This window comes from Triticum urartu, chromosome 2A (genome assembly GCF_056163025.1).
Source record: "Triticum urartu cultivar PI428250 chromosome 2A, HENAU_Tu73, whole genome shotgun sequence".
Classification (NCBI taxonomy): domain Eukaryota; kingdom Viridiplantae; phylum Streptophyta; class Magnoliopsida; order Poales; family Poaceae; genus Triticum; species Triticum urartu.
In genome coordinates, this window is record NC_141874.1 from 508,632,954 (window position 1) to 508,651,558 (window position 18,605).

The 18,605-nt window shown below is 41.3% G+C and overlaps 2 protein-coding genes and 3 non-coding genes across 5 annotated transcripts; all 5 read right to left on the bottom strand.

Annotated features, from left to right (window-relative positions):
• Positions 1-2,232: 2,232 nt before the first annotated feature.
• On the bottom strand, positions 2,233-5,347 carry LOC125538296 (protein disulfide isomerase-like 5-2). The gene is made up of 5 exons (XM_048701562.2): positions 5,035-5,347; positions 4,237-4,340; positions 3,780-4,150; positions 3,145-3,452; positions 2,233-2,830 (listed from the first exon to the last, which is right to left on the bottom strand). The coding sequence occupies exons 1-5, from the start codon at positions 5,245-5,247 to the stop codon at positions 2,585-2,587; spliced, it is 1,242 nt and encodes a 413-aa protein (XP_048557519.1). The 5' UTR covers positions 5,248-5,347; the 3' UTR covers positions 2,233-2,584.
• A 604-nt stretch (positions 5,348-5,951) lies between these two features.
• On the bottom strand, positions 5,952-8,754 carry LOC125538297 (TonB-dependent heme receptor A). The gene is made up of 2 exons (XM_048701563.1): positions 8,554-8,754; positions 5,952-6,357 (listed from the first exon to the last, which is right to left on the bottom strand). Exons 1-2 carry the CDS (start codon positions 8,627-8,629, stop codon positions 6,146-6,148), a joined length of 288 nt encoding a protein of 95 aa, XP_048557520.1. The 5' UTR covers positions 8,630-8,754; the 3' UTR covers positions 5,952-6,145.
• LOC125541962 (small nucleolar RNA snoR103) lies at positions 6,832-6,936 on the bottom strand. The gene has a single exon (XR_007297752.1). It is a non-coding gene; the product is annotated as a small nucleolar RNA snoR103 (small nucleolar RNA).
• LOC125541965 (small nucleolar RNA snoR103) lies at positions 7,009-7,113 on the bottom strand. Its single transcript, XR_007297755.1, has one exon. It is a non-coding gene; the product is annotated as a small nucleolar RNA snoR103 (small nucleolar RNA).
• Positions 7,953-8,059, bottom strand: LOC125541964 (small nucleolar RNA snoR103). The gene has a single exon (XR_007297754.1). It is a non-coding gene; the product is annotated as a small nucleolar RNA snoR103 (small nucleolar RNA).
• Positions 8,755-18,605: the final 9,851 nt, after the last annotated feature.

The following is an 18,605-nucleotide window of genomic DNA, read 5'->3' on the forward strand; positions in this document are numbered from 1 at the left end:
AACCGGGAGATGATCATTGGCATGCACTTGAGAGAGTTATGAGCTACTTGAAAGGCACTGCGAGCTATGAGATTCACTATACCGGGTATCCAAGGGTACTAGAGGGTTATAGTGACTCAAACTAGATATCTGATGCTGATGAAATTAAGGCCACAAGTGGTTATGTTTTTACACTTGGTGGTGGCGCTGTTTCCTGGAAGTCTTGCAAGCAGACCATCTTAACGAGGTCAACTATGGAAGCAGAACTCACAGTATTAGACACTGCCACTGTTGAAGCAGAGTGGCTACGTGAGCTCTTGATGGACTTGCCTATGGTTGAAAAACCAATACCCCCTATCCTGATGAACTGTGACAATCAAACTGTGATCGTCAAGATAAACAGTTCTAAGGACAATATGAAGTCCTCAAGGCATGTGAAGAGGAGACTAAAATCTGTCAGAAAATTGAGGAACTCCGGAGTTATTATGTTGGATTATATCCAAATGTCGAAAAACTTGGCTGATCCCTTCACAAAGGGTTTATCACGTAGTGTGATAGATAATGCACCGATGGAGATGGGTATGAGACCCACCACATGAGTTGTCCATAATGATAACCCACTCTATGTGATCGGAGATCCCGTGAAGTAGAAGTGGGAGACAAGCTGTTGGTTAGCTGGGAGGAGAGTATTCCTATATTAATTATCCCACTCCGTGAAGATGCAATACTCTCCTGATATGTATGACATGTTGATACTTATCTTAATGTGTTCCAAGTGGTTTATTCGGGTAAGTAGAGATGTTGTCCTGCAGAGCATCTCCTTAGGAACACACCTATCTGAATTTGACTATTAACGTCGCAGTCTGTGAGAATTGAGTGTTCTCTAATAAATTCATGAAAGGCCCTGGAGTATGACGTATACGCTCTACCCGCGAGGAAGCCTTGCGGCAGCCCAGTATCGGTCAAGAATTTGTGTGGAACTAGTCTCGCAGAAAATTTGTAGTTCAAGGCACAGTCCACTATTCAAGTTGTGATCTGGTGTAGCATAAATCTCTGAGTGGAAGTTCAACTTTACAGTCTCCACTGAGCACCGGTATATAAACAATGTTTTGGAACTAAATGATGAGATGTGCCAATGAGACTTTGTGTGGGGTTATTAGAATTTTGCTAGTAGGCCTTTGGCTCAAAGCCCAACTAAAATTCTGAAATTCTCTTGGCCCATTCATGCACACATGTGAGTGAAGTGAGTGAGACTAAAGTTTAGTCCCACCACGTAAGTTGAGTGAGAGTTGCACTTTTTTATAAGGTGGGCTCTTCTACCACTTGTATGAGCATGAGAAGAGGAGACCTACACGCGTGCTCCTCGCTCGCCTCGCCTCGTCACGACGCGTCGCGCCGCGGATTGCCGGATTGAGCCGAGCCGAGGACTGGGCTATGCACGTTGTCTATATTTTTGCTATTCGAAAAAAATAATGAGTCATTAATTAATAATTAACGGACGTTGGATCGCGACTCATATGTGGGTTTCACTCCCACAACCTATCCGGCCCGCACTATATAGTCAGGCAGACGTCTACCCTAGCCGTCGCCGTATCGTATGGTTTCGCACCACCGTTTCAGATCATTGCGCCGCCAAGTAAGTCTTCTCCATCCCTCCTGTACGGGAGAGGGGCGATCAGGTTTTTGGGGAGCGTACTCGCGCGACTGCTGGCAGCGACGACTTCGCCAACGATGACTTCTTTCCCGACCTCGGCAACCTCATCCTCGACGACATGGGCGACAACCTCAATGTCGTCGGTGCTGCTCCCGCTGCACTGTATGTGATTCTATCCTTCTTGTTCGAGATCGTGGTAGAATTTATGTTTCTAGTATGTGCCTTAGATGTAATTTGTTCATCTACTATGCTAGTTTGCATGATTAGTTTAATCCCTACTATTGCTATCATGATTTATCTTATGTTTATTCAGATTAAATCTCATAGTAATTTGCTCATATTTCCAACAACAAGTACATGGATGTTTAATACTTCCTCCGTAAACAAATAGGAGTATGCTCATGTATTTGTTTACGGAGGGAGTACACATCTATTCATTGATGACTGATCTTGCAATACATATCCAGCCGGAAACTCTAGTGTTGAACTAAACCTGATACTGTAATACTCATCTTCTCATTGCTGAAGAGTTGACAAAACAAACAAAGAAAAATCTGGACAGAAGGGCCCGTTTTAGTGACAAAATGAAGAACAGAGCGGATCACAATTCACACATTATTAATACTTGTATCAGTTCAGTTGTACAAAAGTTTGGCAGAGTATGATACACCATATAACCCTCGCAATAAAATAAATAAAAACTCCACACAAGTGGCAAAATTAGGAAGTGTTTCTAGCTTTACATGGGGGCTAGTTGCTAAGCTCTAACCAACAAACAGAAACGGGGGCAGAGAAAATGCAGGACCTGATGATTGCTGACAGAGAAACGGCGAATATCACAAGCAACCGCTAAAACCTGACCTCTTCAGGGCTAACAACAGTTCAAAGGTGGCAATACGACCTCCGAGCTAGAACTCCTGGTTGGTAACCTTCTTTTCATGCAAGAAGCTATCACTCGTCATGAACCCGTCTTGGCTGAGTATCATCTTGGCCAGTAAAGTACATCATGACACCGAGAAGAGCAACAACAAACATGAGAATGTATAATGAGTTCATGCTGACAAGAGAGTGCATGAAACCCATGAAGGAAGGGCCACTGACTTTCTTCTTTATTGTTCTCCCTGCTCTATATCCCTCAAGGAATTGGCTTAATTGGGATGCTTGGTCGCCTTCTTCTAACTTCTCTGAACCCTCCACCTTCGCAAGAAGCATTTTTAGTCAGTTACACGACATGGCGAACTATAAAACGGATGCTGACAAGCTAAGCAGAAATAGCAGGTTAAAAAACACACTTCCGTATTTCTTTTCAATATTTTTAACCATACCTCTATATCTAATTTTCAAACTTCTAAAATACCATATAAATATGAAAGGACTAAACATATCGCTTCTACCGAATACGATATAACCAATATAAGCACGCCGATGAACAGTGATACACTAAAGGTGGTTTCATTAGGATGCTGGTAGCTGGAACAAGAATAGATTACTGAGGTAAGTGTTAGACTTACTAGTTCATACTCTTCATTTCTGTCCCACACTAGCAGCTTTGGCAATTGTGAGCTCTTGGAAACATCAAAAGTCTCCACAAACTCCTCCCATTGTTTGACTCCAACATATCCAAACACCAAATCACGGTTCGCATGAGCAGCAGACCTCAAAATTTTTACCAGCTGGGTAGAATTTACATCCGAGTCATCCTCCAAAATTGCGAGGACAACTTTTCTGTCATCATCATCCAGCAATTTCAATGTCTCGGTGTTGATGGGGACAGTCAAAGGCAGCAGCGATTGCCTTACAAAATCCTCCAAGAAACGTCCTGTGTACACAACAAGACCGCCATTTACTAGCCTCATAAACGTGGGACGATAAGATATTAAAAAGTTTCTACTCCCTCCGTTCCTAAATATTTGTCTTTCTAGAAATTTCAACAAGCGACTATATACGAAGCAAAATGAGTGAGTCTACACTCTAAAATATATCTATATACATCCGTATGTGGTAGTCCATTTGAAATCTCTAAAAAGACAAATATTTAGGAACGGAGGGAGTACATGTTAGTCAAATTACCACTCAGATTCAAGAAACTAGAAACTGTGAATAATAGACATAAGGAGGGAATAAAATAATGCTTCCTAACAATTACCTTCAAATGGGCCATAGAACACACTTTGTTCATTATACTTTGGATGAACTGCAACCAATGCTGGGATCTTATTAAAATCATATGTCGCCATCCAGTCCTCAGAAAAATCTTTTGCGACGGCAAACCATGCTCTTTTCTTGTATTTTCCTCCATATTCAGCAATCAATGACTCGTTGACCCCAAAACCGATGAACATTGGAAAGCTTGTGCCGGCATTCTCAACAAAGCTCTTGATTGCAGAATCCGACTCAAGAGTAGAAACATCAGGCGCAACAAACTTCTTAAGATTGCGGACAAGCAAGTCAGCTTTCCTTGAACCAGTGTATTCAATAGGGACCCCATGTATAAAGAGCATTAGAGTAGGGAACCCACTGCACTCAGAAGAAAAATAAAGAACATCATAATGATAGCATGTACAAATCTCTAAACCCAGACTAGTTATGGGCGGAACACTTACTCCACTCCATATTTTGATCCAAGCTTCCTGTACTTGTCGGCATTTACTTTGGCAACCATGATGGGCTCACTCAATCCCGCCAACACCGGTGCAGCTTCATCTAACTGCAACAGTTCATTTTCTCAGTCTTAAGTCCTACAAGACAGATACTCCAAAGTTCCCTGCTTTTATAACAGTTGAAATAAGCAAATGTAAAATTTGAGGATCTAGTTAAGGTCAAGAAAGAAACATCTTGATACACCTATGGGTCTGGGTCTGTTTGGTTGGTGCCAACCTTTACCGTACCAAAATGTTGGCAGACTATGTTTCTTTGAATCTTAATTGGTTGGGATGCCAATGGAATCTTGCCAACTCTCCACACATTCTCTTTACAAATCTTGCCAAACTTTGTCCAACAAAGGGTCAAGGAATCTCTAGCCAATGGTTGGCAAATTTTGGTAGGGCGTGCTACAACAATTTCCGTTCTTCCACATAGTAATCTACCTTAATTGAAGTGATGGTGCGTGCCATTTCATTGTCCACTTGACATTTAGGTCGCTACATAAGAATCCTAAAATAAAATTTCACTTTGTACGGTCTCGCCCTAACCTGCTGGAGTCCCAAGAGATCCCGGTAATGACTTGCGATCCGAAACTCTCAATTACCCTACTTCCAAAAAACTCGCGCAATTGCCGAGATCCACAGCGGCATCTCACTTCGCATACTGGACAGTCGAAACAACTCAATTCGCATCACACCTCTCGGGAGCAGTGGTAAGTAACAGGGTCAGTTAGGTGTGAGGTCGAGTAGCAGCAGTACCTCGGGGGCGAGGCGCTTGCAGTGGCCGCACCATGGCGCGTAGAAGTCGACGAAGAGGAAATCGATGGAGCTGAGGGCCGCCTCGAAGTTGCTGTCGTCCAGGTCTATCACCTTCCCGTCGCGCGGAAACTCCTCGGCGGCGGAGAAGGCCGCGAGCAGGAGGAGGGGAAGGAGGAGGAGAGGAAGCGGCGGCGGCGGTGGAGTCGTCGCCATCGCCGTGCGCGGCCGATTCGATCTTCCGCCGCGTCTGAACGGGAAGGGGTGTGGTTCTGGTGCCCACGGAACTGTCTGCCTGTCTTGATGGAAGAAGGGGTTTATTGGGGGAAAAGTTCATTTATGCCCCTTCTTCTTCTGAAAAAGAGGGACGCAAATTCGCATTTGATGAGCCATGTCGGCCTAAGTTTTTTTTTTTCTTTCCTGATCTCGAAATGGGTAGGAGCAATTTGTTAGGCCCCGTAGTCCGCTGCAACGCCAAATGTAACATCTACTCCCTCCAATCCAAATCAATTGCCGCAGGCTTAGTATAACTGTAATACCCAAGCTCTCATGTTTTACCTCACTTACCAATTGAACTATAAAATACTTAATAGGCTCAAAAACAAAATTAAAATTCATCATCAGTAGAACATAAGCGAACAAGTACCAAGCCGAAGTACAGGCTTATACCACCACAGAAACATTAAACAGAGTTGAAAGTTTGAATCTGCCTCTTTCGCCATCTTGCAATTTTACACTTCGCGATTTCCGCCAAGAATCCATCAGACATGATTTGAGCAATTTTCGCCAGATAATACCAAACTACACAATCATTATCTGACAGCATATAAAGAGATGCAAAGTGCAAAAGAGGCGTCAACAGGTGCCAAGAGGAACGCAAACAAGAATTGGATCACACTGCAGGGTTTCTCCACAGCCTGGAAAGTTCAAGCCACTTGTATTATTAACAGAAAAGCAGTGCCGTAAAGAAACGAGCTTACAGATTCAGATCATCTGCTAACAGCAAATGGAGTAACACGAAACAACAAGAGTCAAGTGAAGTGACAGCTTTGGCTTCACAAAATGCTAAATTCAAAATAGGTCCAATAAGTAGGCCCTGGGAGGGTATGTGAGCTCATCCGGAGGCTTTCTTTTGCTGGAAGATGACCGCGAAGACCGGGACACCGACACCAATGCTTACGGCTCCCAGCACTGAAGTCCATGCAGTCAGCTTCTGATGCTTCATCCTGTGCAAGTTGTACATGTGCTTGGCGTGGAGGTAGTATGGCTCATCATGGCCGTGCCCTGACATCCTCTTCACGCCGGTAGCATGGAATCCACGTGAAGCTGATGTACACACAAAGAACAGGTAATCAGCAAGCATGAGCGAATTTAGAGATGTAAAAAGGAGTTCGCAACTCATTCAATCCCCACAATTAACATGCCCAGTTCTCCTAAACTACCACAGCAAACTTCAGTTCTTCACATTTTCATGCTGCATTGCTGTAGTCACCTCTAGAGTGTTTATAATGATCCATGAGGTCCACTGCCTTATGCCAAGAATTCTGCATTAGTATCATTTTTACTATTTTCGAGCATAATTGATGAGTTAAGACAAAAGTCGTGTCCAGCATGTCAGTTAGTACAGAAGGAATACTAGTAGCAACGAAAATCCAAAACAAATCGATAATTAAAACACACATGAAGATACAAATAAATAAGAGGCTATGTAAAGCACAGAAGAACAAATAGAAATCACAAGCACCAAAACCCTGGTGGATATTGATGACATGCCAGAATCCGACTATTAGTCTCTTAAGTGTATGTGTGATGGTTCTTTATGAGCATCTATGACACATGATGCTCAGCTAAATTCCATCAACCTTACTATTTGTCCATATTTACAGCAGAAAGCACCTCAAGCAGCCTACCAAGAATTAGGACATGGATGAGCAAAAAGGGTTAACAGTATCATGTCACAGTACTAGTCTCCCAGGTGTATGTGTGATGGTTCTTTATGAGCTTCTATGACACATGATGCTCACCTAAATTCCATCAATCTTATTATTTGCCCATATTTACAGCAGAAAGCAACTCAAGCAGCCTACCAAGAATTAGGACATGGATGAGCAAAAAGGGTGAACAGTATCATGTAACAGTACTAGTCTCCCAGGTGTATGGGTGATGATCATGTATGAGCATCTGTGGCTCGCATGATGATCACCTAAATTCTATCGACCTTTATTATTTGTCCATGTTAACAGTCAGCACAAATCAAACATCCTACCAAGTATTAGAAAACAGATGAGCAAAAAGGGTTACAGTGTCATAAGAAGAGTAATATTTTAGCATGAAACGCTTTGCAGGCTATGTTTTGTTTCGGCATATAGATGAGCAAACTAGCAGTACAAGGTTGCCAGTAAGCTTGAAAGTGATTTGGTTAAAGCTGGTAGTTAAGAAACATATTGAGTGGTATTCTTTTTCGTCACCCGCACAAAAAAAGAAGAATGCATGTGTAATGTTCTTTCAGGAGCACCTGCCACTCACGTAATTCTCATGTACATTCCATAAATTTTAGTCTTTGTCCCTATCTACAGCAAGACAGAACTCATGTGTCTTGCCAAGAATTAAACACTACAAATTATGAACAGAAGTTGTTTCACTGCCATAAGATACACATTTTATTATTTAGTAACAAAAGATGAATGCAACTCATGTAGCATACACATAATTATGAGGCTCTAACTGACAAGGAAATAGGATTAAATGCCATAAGCTATGTAGTATTTTCCTCGCAGAAAGATAAGTATTGAAATACTGGTAGTCTGTTTCCTGTTTTTCTTGCATAGAGATGAACAAACTAGCAATGCAAAATTGCCAATTAAAAATGATCAAGCTGCTAGTTCAGAAATATATTTTGTCTGGTTCTTGTCTCTAAGAACGCATGTCCGATAATCCTTTATGAGCATCTACAACTCACACGATACTCACCTAAATTTCATCAACATCACTCTTTGTCCATATTTACAGCAATACGCAACTCATGCGGCTTGCCAAGAAATAGACATTACAATCAAATTTTGTTACACTGCCATCACAGCTAACAGTCTAAGTTATCGGTGTAGTACGTCAGTTCATGAATGATAAAATGGTCAGTCAACAAATTGTGTGTCAGTCCTTCTAGTACTCCCCACCCATATTCATTCCTGACAAGGCTAGTCGCTGGATCCATCCATCAAAGAAGGACAATGTAAAAAACTGATTATATAATAACCAGTTCAATCGAAAACCACAGCCATATCCACATCTGAGGGGCCATTTTAGCCTATGACGAACCATTTCCCCAAATTATATTAACGATCCCAAAACAGCCCGGTACTACGGTTACAGATTCCGAGTAATTTCCACGGGTCAAACAGATCTACCGCTGCGCAGATACACATCAATCGAGATGGGCAGAAGTACACAGCCGGAGACGCGGATCGCATCATTCAAACCCCAATCGGATAATAGAGGAGGGATAGTGGGAGGGGGGGTACTTGCCTGGCTTGGAGGCCTCGGCGCCGGTGGCGAGGAGGCGGATCCCGGAGCGGAGGCCGCGGTTGAGAGCAGTCGCCATCGCCTTCGTGCTCGTGTTCGTCTGGTCGCCGCCGCCGGAGTTGTGGTGGTGGGTGCGTTTTGGGGGTGATTTAACCGATCTGCTGCGACTCGGCTTTCGAGGGTTGTGCCCTTGCGATTGCGAGGGGCGTGGGATGGCCAGTGACTCTGGCTGGCTGGGCCTCCAGGCTTGGAAATGGTCCTATCCATGCATGGGCCTAGATGGGCTGAATAGGCAAAAATGATGCTCGACACTCATTTTCCTTGGTTTACTCACAAAAAAAAAATCTCGTTTCAATACAATGATGACCCCCTCAAAAAAAATACTCACAAAAAAATCTCGTTTGGTTTTTTGTTTTTTGATGAAATCTTTTTTTTGCGGGATGTTTTTTGATGAAATCAAGAGCTTTATTGATCAAATAGTGGGATTACACTCCTTTCTCACACAATCCGTGAGAAAAAACCGGGATATAATTGATCCAAAGACAATGTATCCTACAACTACATTGTTTATCGTAAAGATGTGCTAGTTCATTAGCTTCCCTCATCGTAAAGACAAAGACGAAATTCCTCGAAATTCCCGCAAAGCTCTTGAATTTCCTTCAAGGTACTACCAATCTCCGAGCAATCGACACTTCAAGTGTTCCACCAACTTACCACTAATTGGTCATCAATTTCAATTATCACCGTTCTATATCTCAGATCAGGCGTAAGCTCGACATCGTCTGGGACTGCAAATGCCTCCATGGCCATTGCCGAGAACCCATCATCGTATCAAAGGCCCTATGCACGAGATAAGTTTGCCCTAATGGTCACGAACTCCTCTGTCCCATGCCTCCATGGTGAGTTTCCTCATAAAAAGAGGCACCAACATTGATCTTTAAGAAAGACATGACGGGAGTTTCCATCGCATGGGATCTTTAACAGCTCTAACCAGGTGTTTGTTTGTCTGTTTCAGCTAGGTCACTCACCACATCCAAAGCCCATTTGACGGGCTGCTTGATGGATTGGGAGCTCTCTCCATGTGGTCTTGCATTTCTTTCTGACCAAATTGGCCGGCAAATAGCAACCACATAAAAAAGCGCACGTGCCAGGTTCTGTCTCCTCGATTCCCTCGAAAGTGTTCACCAACCAAGTTTCAGGGTGTAGGACTAGTAGTTTTATATGATCTCCTGCTAGAACAGCTTAGCCCATGTACACGAAAAAAACATGTCATGTCGTTTAATCTTGTTTGCAAGCTTCACAAAACCTGATCTGCTCAATATGCCTTCGATGATATGGAAGGGACAAAACCTTAATCACACACAACCGAAAAAATCCACACTTCGAGGGGTATCAAGAGCCACAATTTCTTCCAAAATATCTTATCCTTTCCTCCTGAGCTCGAGGTTGATTCAGTATCTCGTATGACTTCCAAAATCAATTTGTAAGCTAACATGACAAAGAAATTTCCTAGCATCTACGAGTGACACGCCCACAGGGCCTCCTATGCTCTTCCAACTAGGATTATAGTGATCATGGACATATCTGGCTCAACCAAGTTTTCAGCATGCATCTGCATGCATATCCCAGTTCCCATTCTCTATATCAAGCAATTCCCCAACCATTGTTGTTATGGGGTTGTCTGAATCCCGGTCGCGCCTGCCCTGCCAATAGCTGGCGTGCCAATATATTGGCGAGGTAATCCGTTGCCGGCGTTTTGCCAGCTCGTGGGCGTAAAAACTGAACAGCCATCCAATATTTTGGCGTGGCTTCAAATTTTTGGTGTCCAACCAAGCAATCACCTGCCCTAGCAGTTAACGCCAATTTTTTGGTGCGGCAACCTCAGGGCTATGATCCAAAGAACCCCTATAGCATTAAGTAGTCTAACCTAAACCCAGGCATGGACAGCCAAGCCGGGCCGGGCTCGGGCCTTGTTTTGCAGCCTGGCAGGTAGTTAGGGCCGGACTCGGGCTTCTCTTTTTCTGTATATCGGGCCGGGCTTGCACGTGTGTACACTAGGAAACAACATCCGGGTCGGGCTTTTCGGGTTTCGGACTTGATTTCGGGTCAGGCTCAGGCTTGAGAAAGGAAGGTCGAGCTTTTACAAGCCCGACCCGACCCAACGTTTGCCACTCCCATGAAGAAGCCCAAAGCTGGACCCAAGCCTGAAATTGAGTGCTTCTACTGCAAAGGGAATGGTCACTGGAAGCAGAACTGCCCCAAATACTTGGCGGATAAGCAAGATGGCAAAGTGAACAAAGGTATATTTGATATACATGTTATTGATGTGTACCTTATTAATGCTCGTAGTAGCTCCTGGGTATTTGATACTGGTTCAGTTGCTCATATTTGTAACTTGAAATTGGAGCTGCGGAATAAACGAAGATTGGCTAAGGACGAGGTGACGATGCGCGTCGGGAATTGTTCCAAGGTCGATATGATCACCATCGGCATGCTACCTCTACATCTATCTTCAGGATTAGTTTTGGACCTCAATAATTGTTATTTGGTGCCAGCGTTGAGCATGAACATTATATCTAGATCTTGTTTATTGCGAGACGGTTATTCATTTAAGTCAGAGAATAATGGTTGTTCTATTTATATGACTAATATATTTTATGGTCATGCACCCTTGATGAATGGTTATTCTTGTTGAATCTCGATCATAGTGATACACATATTCATAATATTGATGACAAAAGATGCAAAGTTGATAATGATAGTGCAACATACTTGTGGCATTGCCGTTTAGGTCATATTGGTCATATTGGTGCGACACTTATGTTAAAAGGCCTCAGCCTGATAAGGTCGAACCCAAATTGCAGAAGTGTGTCTTCATAGGATACCCTAAGAAAACTATTGGGTACACCTTCTACCATAGATCTGAAGACAAGATCTTTGTTGCCAAGAATGGGTCCTTTCTAGAGAAGGAGTTTCTCTCGAAAGAAGTGAGTGGGAGGAAAGTAAAACTTGATGAGGTAAATGTACCTTCTCTCGAATTGGAAAGTAGAACGTTAGAGAAAACCGTTCCAATTTTGCCTACACCAACTAGAGAGGAAGATAATGATGATGATCATGAAACTTCAGATCAAGTTACTATTGGACCTCGTAGGTCGACCAGAACATGTTCCGCACCAGAGTAGTACGGTTATCTTGTCCTGGAAGTCATGTTATTAGACCATGGCGAACCTACGAACTATGAAGAAGCTATGATGAGCCTAGATTACGATAAATGGCTTGAGGCCATGAAATATGAGATAGGATCCATGTATGAGAACAAAGTATGGACTTTGGTGGACTTGCTCGATGATCGGCAAGCCATTGAGAATAAATGGATCTTTGAGAAGAAGACAGACGCTGATGGTAATCACTGTCTACAAAGCTCGACTTGTCGCAAAAGGTTTTCGACAAGTTCAGGGGGTTGACTACGATGAGACTTTCTCACCCGTAGCGATGATTAAGTCCGTCTGAATCATGTTAGCAATTACCACATTTTATAATTATGAAATCTGGCAAATGGACGTCAAAACTGCATTCCTTAATGGATTTCTTAAAGAAGAGTTGTATATGATGCAACCAGAAGGTTTTGTCGATCCTAAAGGTGCTAACAAAGTGTGCAAGCTCCAGCGATCCATCTATGGACTGGTGCAAGCATCTCGGAGTTGGAATATACACTTTGATGATGTGATCAAAGCATATGGTTTTATACAGACTTATGATGAAGCATGTTTTTACAAAAAAGTGAGTGGGAGCTCAGTAGCATTTCTGATATTATATGTGGATGACATATTGTTGATTGGAAATGATATAGAATTTCTGGATAGCATAAAAGGATACTTGAATTAGAATTTTTCAATGAAAGACCTCAGTGAAGCTGCTTACATATTGGGCATCAAGATCTGTAAGGATAGATCAAGATGCTTAATAGGACTTTCACAAAGCACATACCTTGAAAAAGTTTTGAAGAAGTTCAAAATGGATCAGTCAAAGAAAGGGTTCTTGCCTGTGTTACAAGGTGTGAAATTGAGTCAGACTCAAAGCCCGACCATGATGTCGCTTGAAGCTATGTCGGTATTTCCCCAAAGAGGAAGGGATGATACAGCACAACAGCGATAGGTATTTCACTCATATATGAAACCAAGGTTATCGAACCAGTAGGAGAACCAAGCAACACAACGTAAACAGCCCCTGCACACAGATAACAAATCCTCGCAACCCGACGTGTTAAAAGGGTTGTCAATCCCTTTCGGGCAACGGTGCTAGAAATTGGTGTGTGACGGAAAAAAGTTGTAATAGATTGGATAAATAGATCGCAAATAAAATAAAGTGCAGCAAGGTATTTTTGGGTTTTTGGTTTAGTAGATCTGAAAATAAAAGCAAAGGAAAATAGATCGCAAAGGCAAATATATGAGAAAGAAGACCTGGGGGCCGTATGTTTCACTAATGGCTTTTCTCGAGAAAAATAGCAAACAGTGGGTAAAAAAATTACTGTTGGGCAACTGATAGAACTTCAAATAATTATGACGATATCCAAGCAATGATCATTATATAGGCATCACGTCCAAGATTAGTAGATCGACTCCTGCCTGCATCTACTACTATTACTCCACACATCGACCGTTATCCAGCATGCATCTAGTGTATTAAGTTCATGGAGAAACAGAGTAATGCAATAATAACGATGACATGATGTAGACAAGATCTATCTATGTAGAGATAGACCCCATCGTTTTATCCTTAGTAGCAACGATACATACGTGTCGTTTCCCTTTCTGCCACTGGGATCAAGCACCATAAGATCGAACCCATTACAAAGCACCTCTTCCCATTGCAAGATAAATAGATCAAGTTGGCCAAACAAAACTCAAATATCATAGAAGAAATACAAGGCTATAAGCAATCATGCATATAAGAGATCAAAGAAACTCAAATAAATTTCATGGATATTAAAAGATAGATTTGATCATAAACTCAAAGTTCATTGGATCCCAACAAACACACCGCAAAAGAGTTACATGCTACCTCTTGAGCATGCATTGGTTTTCCCTTGAAGAGGAAAGGGTGATGCAGCAAAGTAGCGTAAGTATTTCCCTCAGTTTTTGAGAACCAAGGTATCAATCCAGTAGGAGACAACGCTCAAGTCACCTAGTACCCGCACAAACAATCAAGAACCTTGCAACCAACGCGATAAAGGGGTTGTCAATCCCTTCACGGTCACTCGCAAAAGTGAGATCTGATAAAGATAGTAAAGTGAATATTTTTGGTATTTTTGTTGTAGAGATTGGAAAGTAAAGATTGCAAAATAGTAAATGAGATGCGATGTAAATAAAAGAGATGCAATATAATAATAAAGAGACTCAGGGGGGCATAGGTTTCACTAGTGGCTTCTCTCAAGATATCATGTATTACGGGGGGTGAACAAATTACTGTCGAGCAATTGATAGAAAAGCGCATAATTATGAGAATATCTAGGCAATGATTATGAATATAGGCATCACGTCCGTGTCAAGTAGATCGAAACGATTATGCATCTACTACTATTACTCTACACATCGACCGCTATCCAGCATGCATCTAGAGTATTAAGTTCATAAGAACAGAGTAACGCTTTAAGCAAGATGACATGATGTAGAGGGATAAACTCAAACAAAATGATATAAACCCCATCTTTTTATCCTTGATGGCAACAATACAATACGTACCTTGCTGCCCCTACTGTCACTGGGAAAGGACACCGCAAGATTGAACCCAAAGCTAAGCACTTCTCCCATTGCAAGAAAGATCAATCTAGTAGGCCAAACTAAACTGATAATTCAAAGAGACTTGCAAAGATATCAAATCATGCATATAAGAATTCATAGAAGAACCAAATAATATTCATAGATAATCTTGTTCATAAACCCACAATTCATCGGATCTCGGCAAACACACCGGAGAAGAGTATTACATCGAATAGATCTCCAAGAACATCGAGGAGAACTTTGTATTGAGAATCAAAGAGAGAGAATAAGCCATCTAGCTAATAACTATGGACCCGAAGGTCTGTGGTAAACTACTCATGCTTCATCAGAGAGGTCATGGTGTTGATGTAGAAGCCCTCTGTGATTGATTCCCCCTCCGGCAGATCGCCGGAAAAGGCCCTGAGATGGGATCTCACGGGTACAGAAGGTTGCGGCGGTGGAAAAGTGGTTTCGTGGATCTCTGCGATCGATATAGGGTATAAGAGTATATATAGGTGGAAGAAGTACGTCGGTGGAGCTACGCGGGGCCCACGAGGGTGGGGACGCGCCTACCCCCCTGGGTGTGCCCTCCTGCCTCGTGGCCGCCTCGTGGAGTTCCAGACTTCGACTCCAAGTCTCCTGGATTGCTTTCGGTCCAAGAAAGATCATCGCGAAGGTTTCATTCCGTTTGGACTCCGTTTGGTATTCCTTTTCTGTGAAACTCTAAAATAGGCAAAAAAAACAGAAACTGGCACTGGGCCTCCGGTTAATAGGTTAGTCCCAAAAATAATATAAAAGAGCATATTAAAGCCCATTAAACATCCAAAACAGATAATATAATAGCATGGAACAATCAAAAATTATAGATATGTTGGAGACGTATCAAGCATCCCCAAGCTTAATTCATGCTCGTCCTCGAGTAGGTAAATGATAAAAACAGAATTTTTGATGTGGAATGCTACCTAACATAATTATCAATGTAATTTTATTTATTGTGGCATGAATGTTCAGATCCGAAAGATTCAAAATAAAAGTTCAATATTGACATAAAAATAATAATACTTCAAGCATACTAATAAAGTAATCATGTCTTCTCAAAATAACATGGCCAAAGAAAGCTATCCCTACAAAATCATATAGTCTGGCTATGCTCTACCTTCATCATACAAAATATTTAAATCATGCACAACTCCGATGACAAGCCAAGCAATTGTTTCATACTTTTGGTGTTTTCAAACTTTTTCAATCTTCACGCAATACATGAGCGTGAGCCATGGACATAGCACTATAAGTGGAATAGAATGGTGGTTGTGGAGAAGACAAAAAGGAGAAGATAATCTCACATCAACTAGGCGTATCAACAGGCTATGGAGATGCCCATCAATAGATATCAATGTGAGTGAGTAGGGATTGCCATGCAACGGATGCACTAGAGCTATAAGTGTATGAAAGCTCAAAAAGAAACTAAGTGGATGTGCATCCAACTTGCTTTCTCACGAAGACCTAGGGCATTTTGAGGAAGCCCGTCATTGGAATATACAAGCCAAGTTCTATAATGAAAAATTCCCACTAGTATATGAAAGTGACAAAATAGGAGACTCTTTATCATGAAGATCATGGTGATAGTTTGAAGCACAAGTGTGGAAAAAGGATAGTAGCATTGCCCCTTCTCTGTTTTTCTCTCATTTTTTTATTTGGGCCTTTTCTCTCTCTCTTTTTATGGCCTCTTTTTTATTATTATTTTCGTCCAGAGTCTCATCCCGACTTGTGGGGGAATCATAGTCTCCATCATCCTTTCGTCACATGGGCAATGCTCTAATAATGATGATCATCACACTTTTATTTACTTACAACTCAATACTTAGAACAAAATATGACTCTATGTGAATGCCTCCGGTGGTGTACCGGGATGTGCAATGAATCAAGAGTGACATGTATGAAAAATTATGAACGGTGGCTTTGCCACAAATACGATGTCAACTACATGATCATGCAAAGCAATATGACAATGGTGAAGCGTGTCATAATAAACGGAATGGTGGAAAGTTGCATGGCAATATATCTCGGAATGGCTATGGAAATTCCATAATAGGTAGGTATGGTGGCTATTTTGAGGAAGGTAAATGGTGGGTTTATGGTACCGACGAAAGTTGCGCGGTACTAGAGAGGCTAGCAACGGTGGAAGGGTGAGAGTGCGTATAATCCATGGGCTCAACATTAGTTATAAAGAACTCACATACTTATTGCAAAAATCTATTAGTTATGGAAAAAAAGTACTACATGCATGCTCCTAGGGGGATATATTGGTAGGAAAAGACCATCGCTCGTCCCCGACCGCCACTCATAAGGAAGACAATCAAAAAATAAATCATGCTCCGACTTCATCACATAACGGTTCACCATACGTGCATGCTACGGGAATCACAATCTTTAACACAAATATCTCTTAAATTCACAACTACTCAACTAACATGACTCTAATATCACCATATTCATATCTCAAAACAATCATAGGAATCAAACTTCTCATAGTATTCAATGCACTTTATATGAAAGTTTTTATTATACCCATCTTGGATGCCTATCATATTAGGACTAATTTTATAGCCAAAGTAAAATACCATGCTGTTCTAAAGGACTCTCAAAATAATATAAGTGAAGCATGAGAGATCAATAATTTCTATAAAAAAAACTACCACCGTGCTCTAAAAAGATATAAGTGAAGCACTAGAGCAAAATTATCTAGCTCAAAAGATATATAAGTGAAGCACATAGAGTATTCTAATAAATTCCGATTCATGCGTGTCTCTCCCAAAAGGTGTACAGCAAGGATGATTGTGGTAAACTAAAAAGCAAAGACTCAAATCATACAAGACGCTCCAAGCAAAACACATATCATGTGGTGAATAAAAATATAGCCTCAAGTAAAGTTACCGATAGACGAAGACGAAAGAGGGGATGCCTTCCGAGGCATCCCCCAAGCTTAGGCTTTTGGTTGTCCTTAAATTTTACCTTGGGCTGCCTTGGGAATCCCCAAGCTTAGGCTCTTGCCACTCCTTATTCCAAAATCCATCAAATCTTTACCCAAAAACTCGAAAACTTCACAAACAAAACTCAACAGAAAATCTCATGAGCTCCGTTAGTATAAGAAAATAGATCACCACTTTAAAGTACTGTAATGAACTCATTATTTATTTATATTGGTGTTAAACCTACTGTATTCCAACTTCTCTATGGTTCATACCCCCCGATACTAGCCATAGATGCATCAAAATAAGCAAACAACACGCAAAAAACAGAATCTGTCAAAAACAGAACAGTCTGTAGCAATCTGTAGGTTTCGAATACTTCTGTAACTCCAAAATTTCTGAAAAATAGGATGGCCGGGAAAATTTGTATATTGATCTACTGCAGTTTGAATTGGTATTTTATCGCTCTCTAGTAAAAAATGAAAATTATTTTCGTGAGCGCATACTTTCTATTTTTATCAGCAAGATCAAACAATAATCACCCAAGAAGATCCTAAAGGCTTTACTTGGCACAAACACTAATTAAAATATAAAAAACACAATCATAACAGAGGCTAGATGAATTATTTATTACTAAACAGGAACAAAAAGCAAAGAACAAAAAATAAAATGGGGTTGCCTCCCAACAATCGCTATTGTTTAACGCCCTAGCTAGGAATAAAAACAAGAATAGATCTAGGTATTGCCATAATAATGATAAGGAAAATTGCGAAAACTCGTCTCATACTCCCTATGTTCAGCAGCAAGTTCTCTTTGTGGCAGGAAAAGGTAATCAAAAGGGCTAAATTTAACGGGACAAAAGTGAAGGAAATATGCCCTAGAGGCAATAATAAAGTTATTATTTATTTCCTTATATCATGATAAATGTTTATTATTCATGCTAGAATTGTATTAAACCGGAAACATAATACATGTGTGAATACATAGACAAACAGAGTGTCACTAGTATGCCTCTACTTGACTAGCTCGTTGATCAAAGATGGTTATGTTTCCTAACCATGGACATGATTTGTCATTTGATTAACGGGATCACATCATTAGGAGAATAATGTGATTGACTTGACCCATTCTGTTAGCTTAGCACTTGATCGTTTAGTTTATTGCTATTGCTTTCTTCATGACTTATACATGTTCCTATGACTATGAGATTATGCAACTCCCATTTACCAGAGGAACACTTTGTGTGCTACGAAACGTCACAACGTAACTGGGTGATTATAAAGGTGCTCTACAGGTGTCTCCAAAGGTACTTGTTGGGTTGGCGTAT

Bases quoted from the DNA above. Each gene is read 5' to 3' on its own strand.
- LOC125538296 (XM_048701562.2), bottom strand. From the start codon at position 5,247: ATGGCGACGACTCCACCGCCGCCGCCGCTTCCTCTCCTCCTCCTTCCC. The intron at 4,341-5,034 runs GTACTGCTGCTA...GAACTGTTGCAG, and splicing joins GCAAGCGCCTCGCCCCCGAG to TTAGATGAAGCTGCACCGGT. The intron at 4,151-4,236 runs GTAAGTGTTCCG...TTCTGAGTGCAG, and splicing joins GGATCAAAATATGGAGTGGA to TGGGTTCCCTACTCTAATGC.
- LOC125538297 (XM_048701563.1), bottom strand. From the start codon at position 8,629: ATGGCGACTGCTCTCAACCGCGGCCTCCGCTCCGGGATCCGCCTCCTC. The intron at 6,358-8,553 runs GCAAGTACCCCC...TGTGTACATCAG, and splicing joins CGCCGAGGCCTCCAAGCCAG to CTTCACGTGGATTCCATGCT.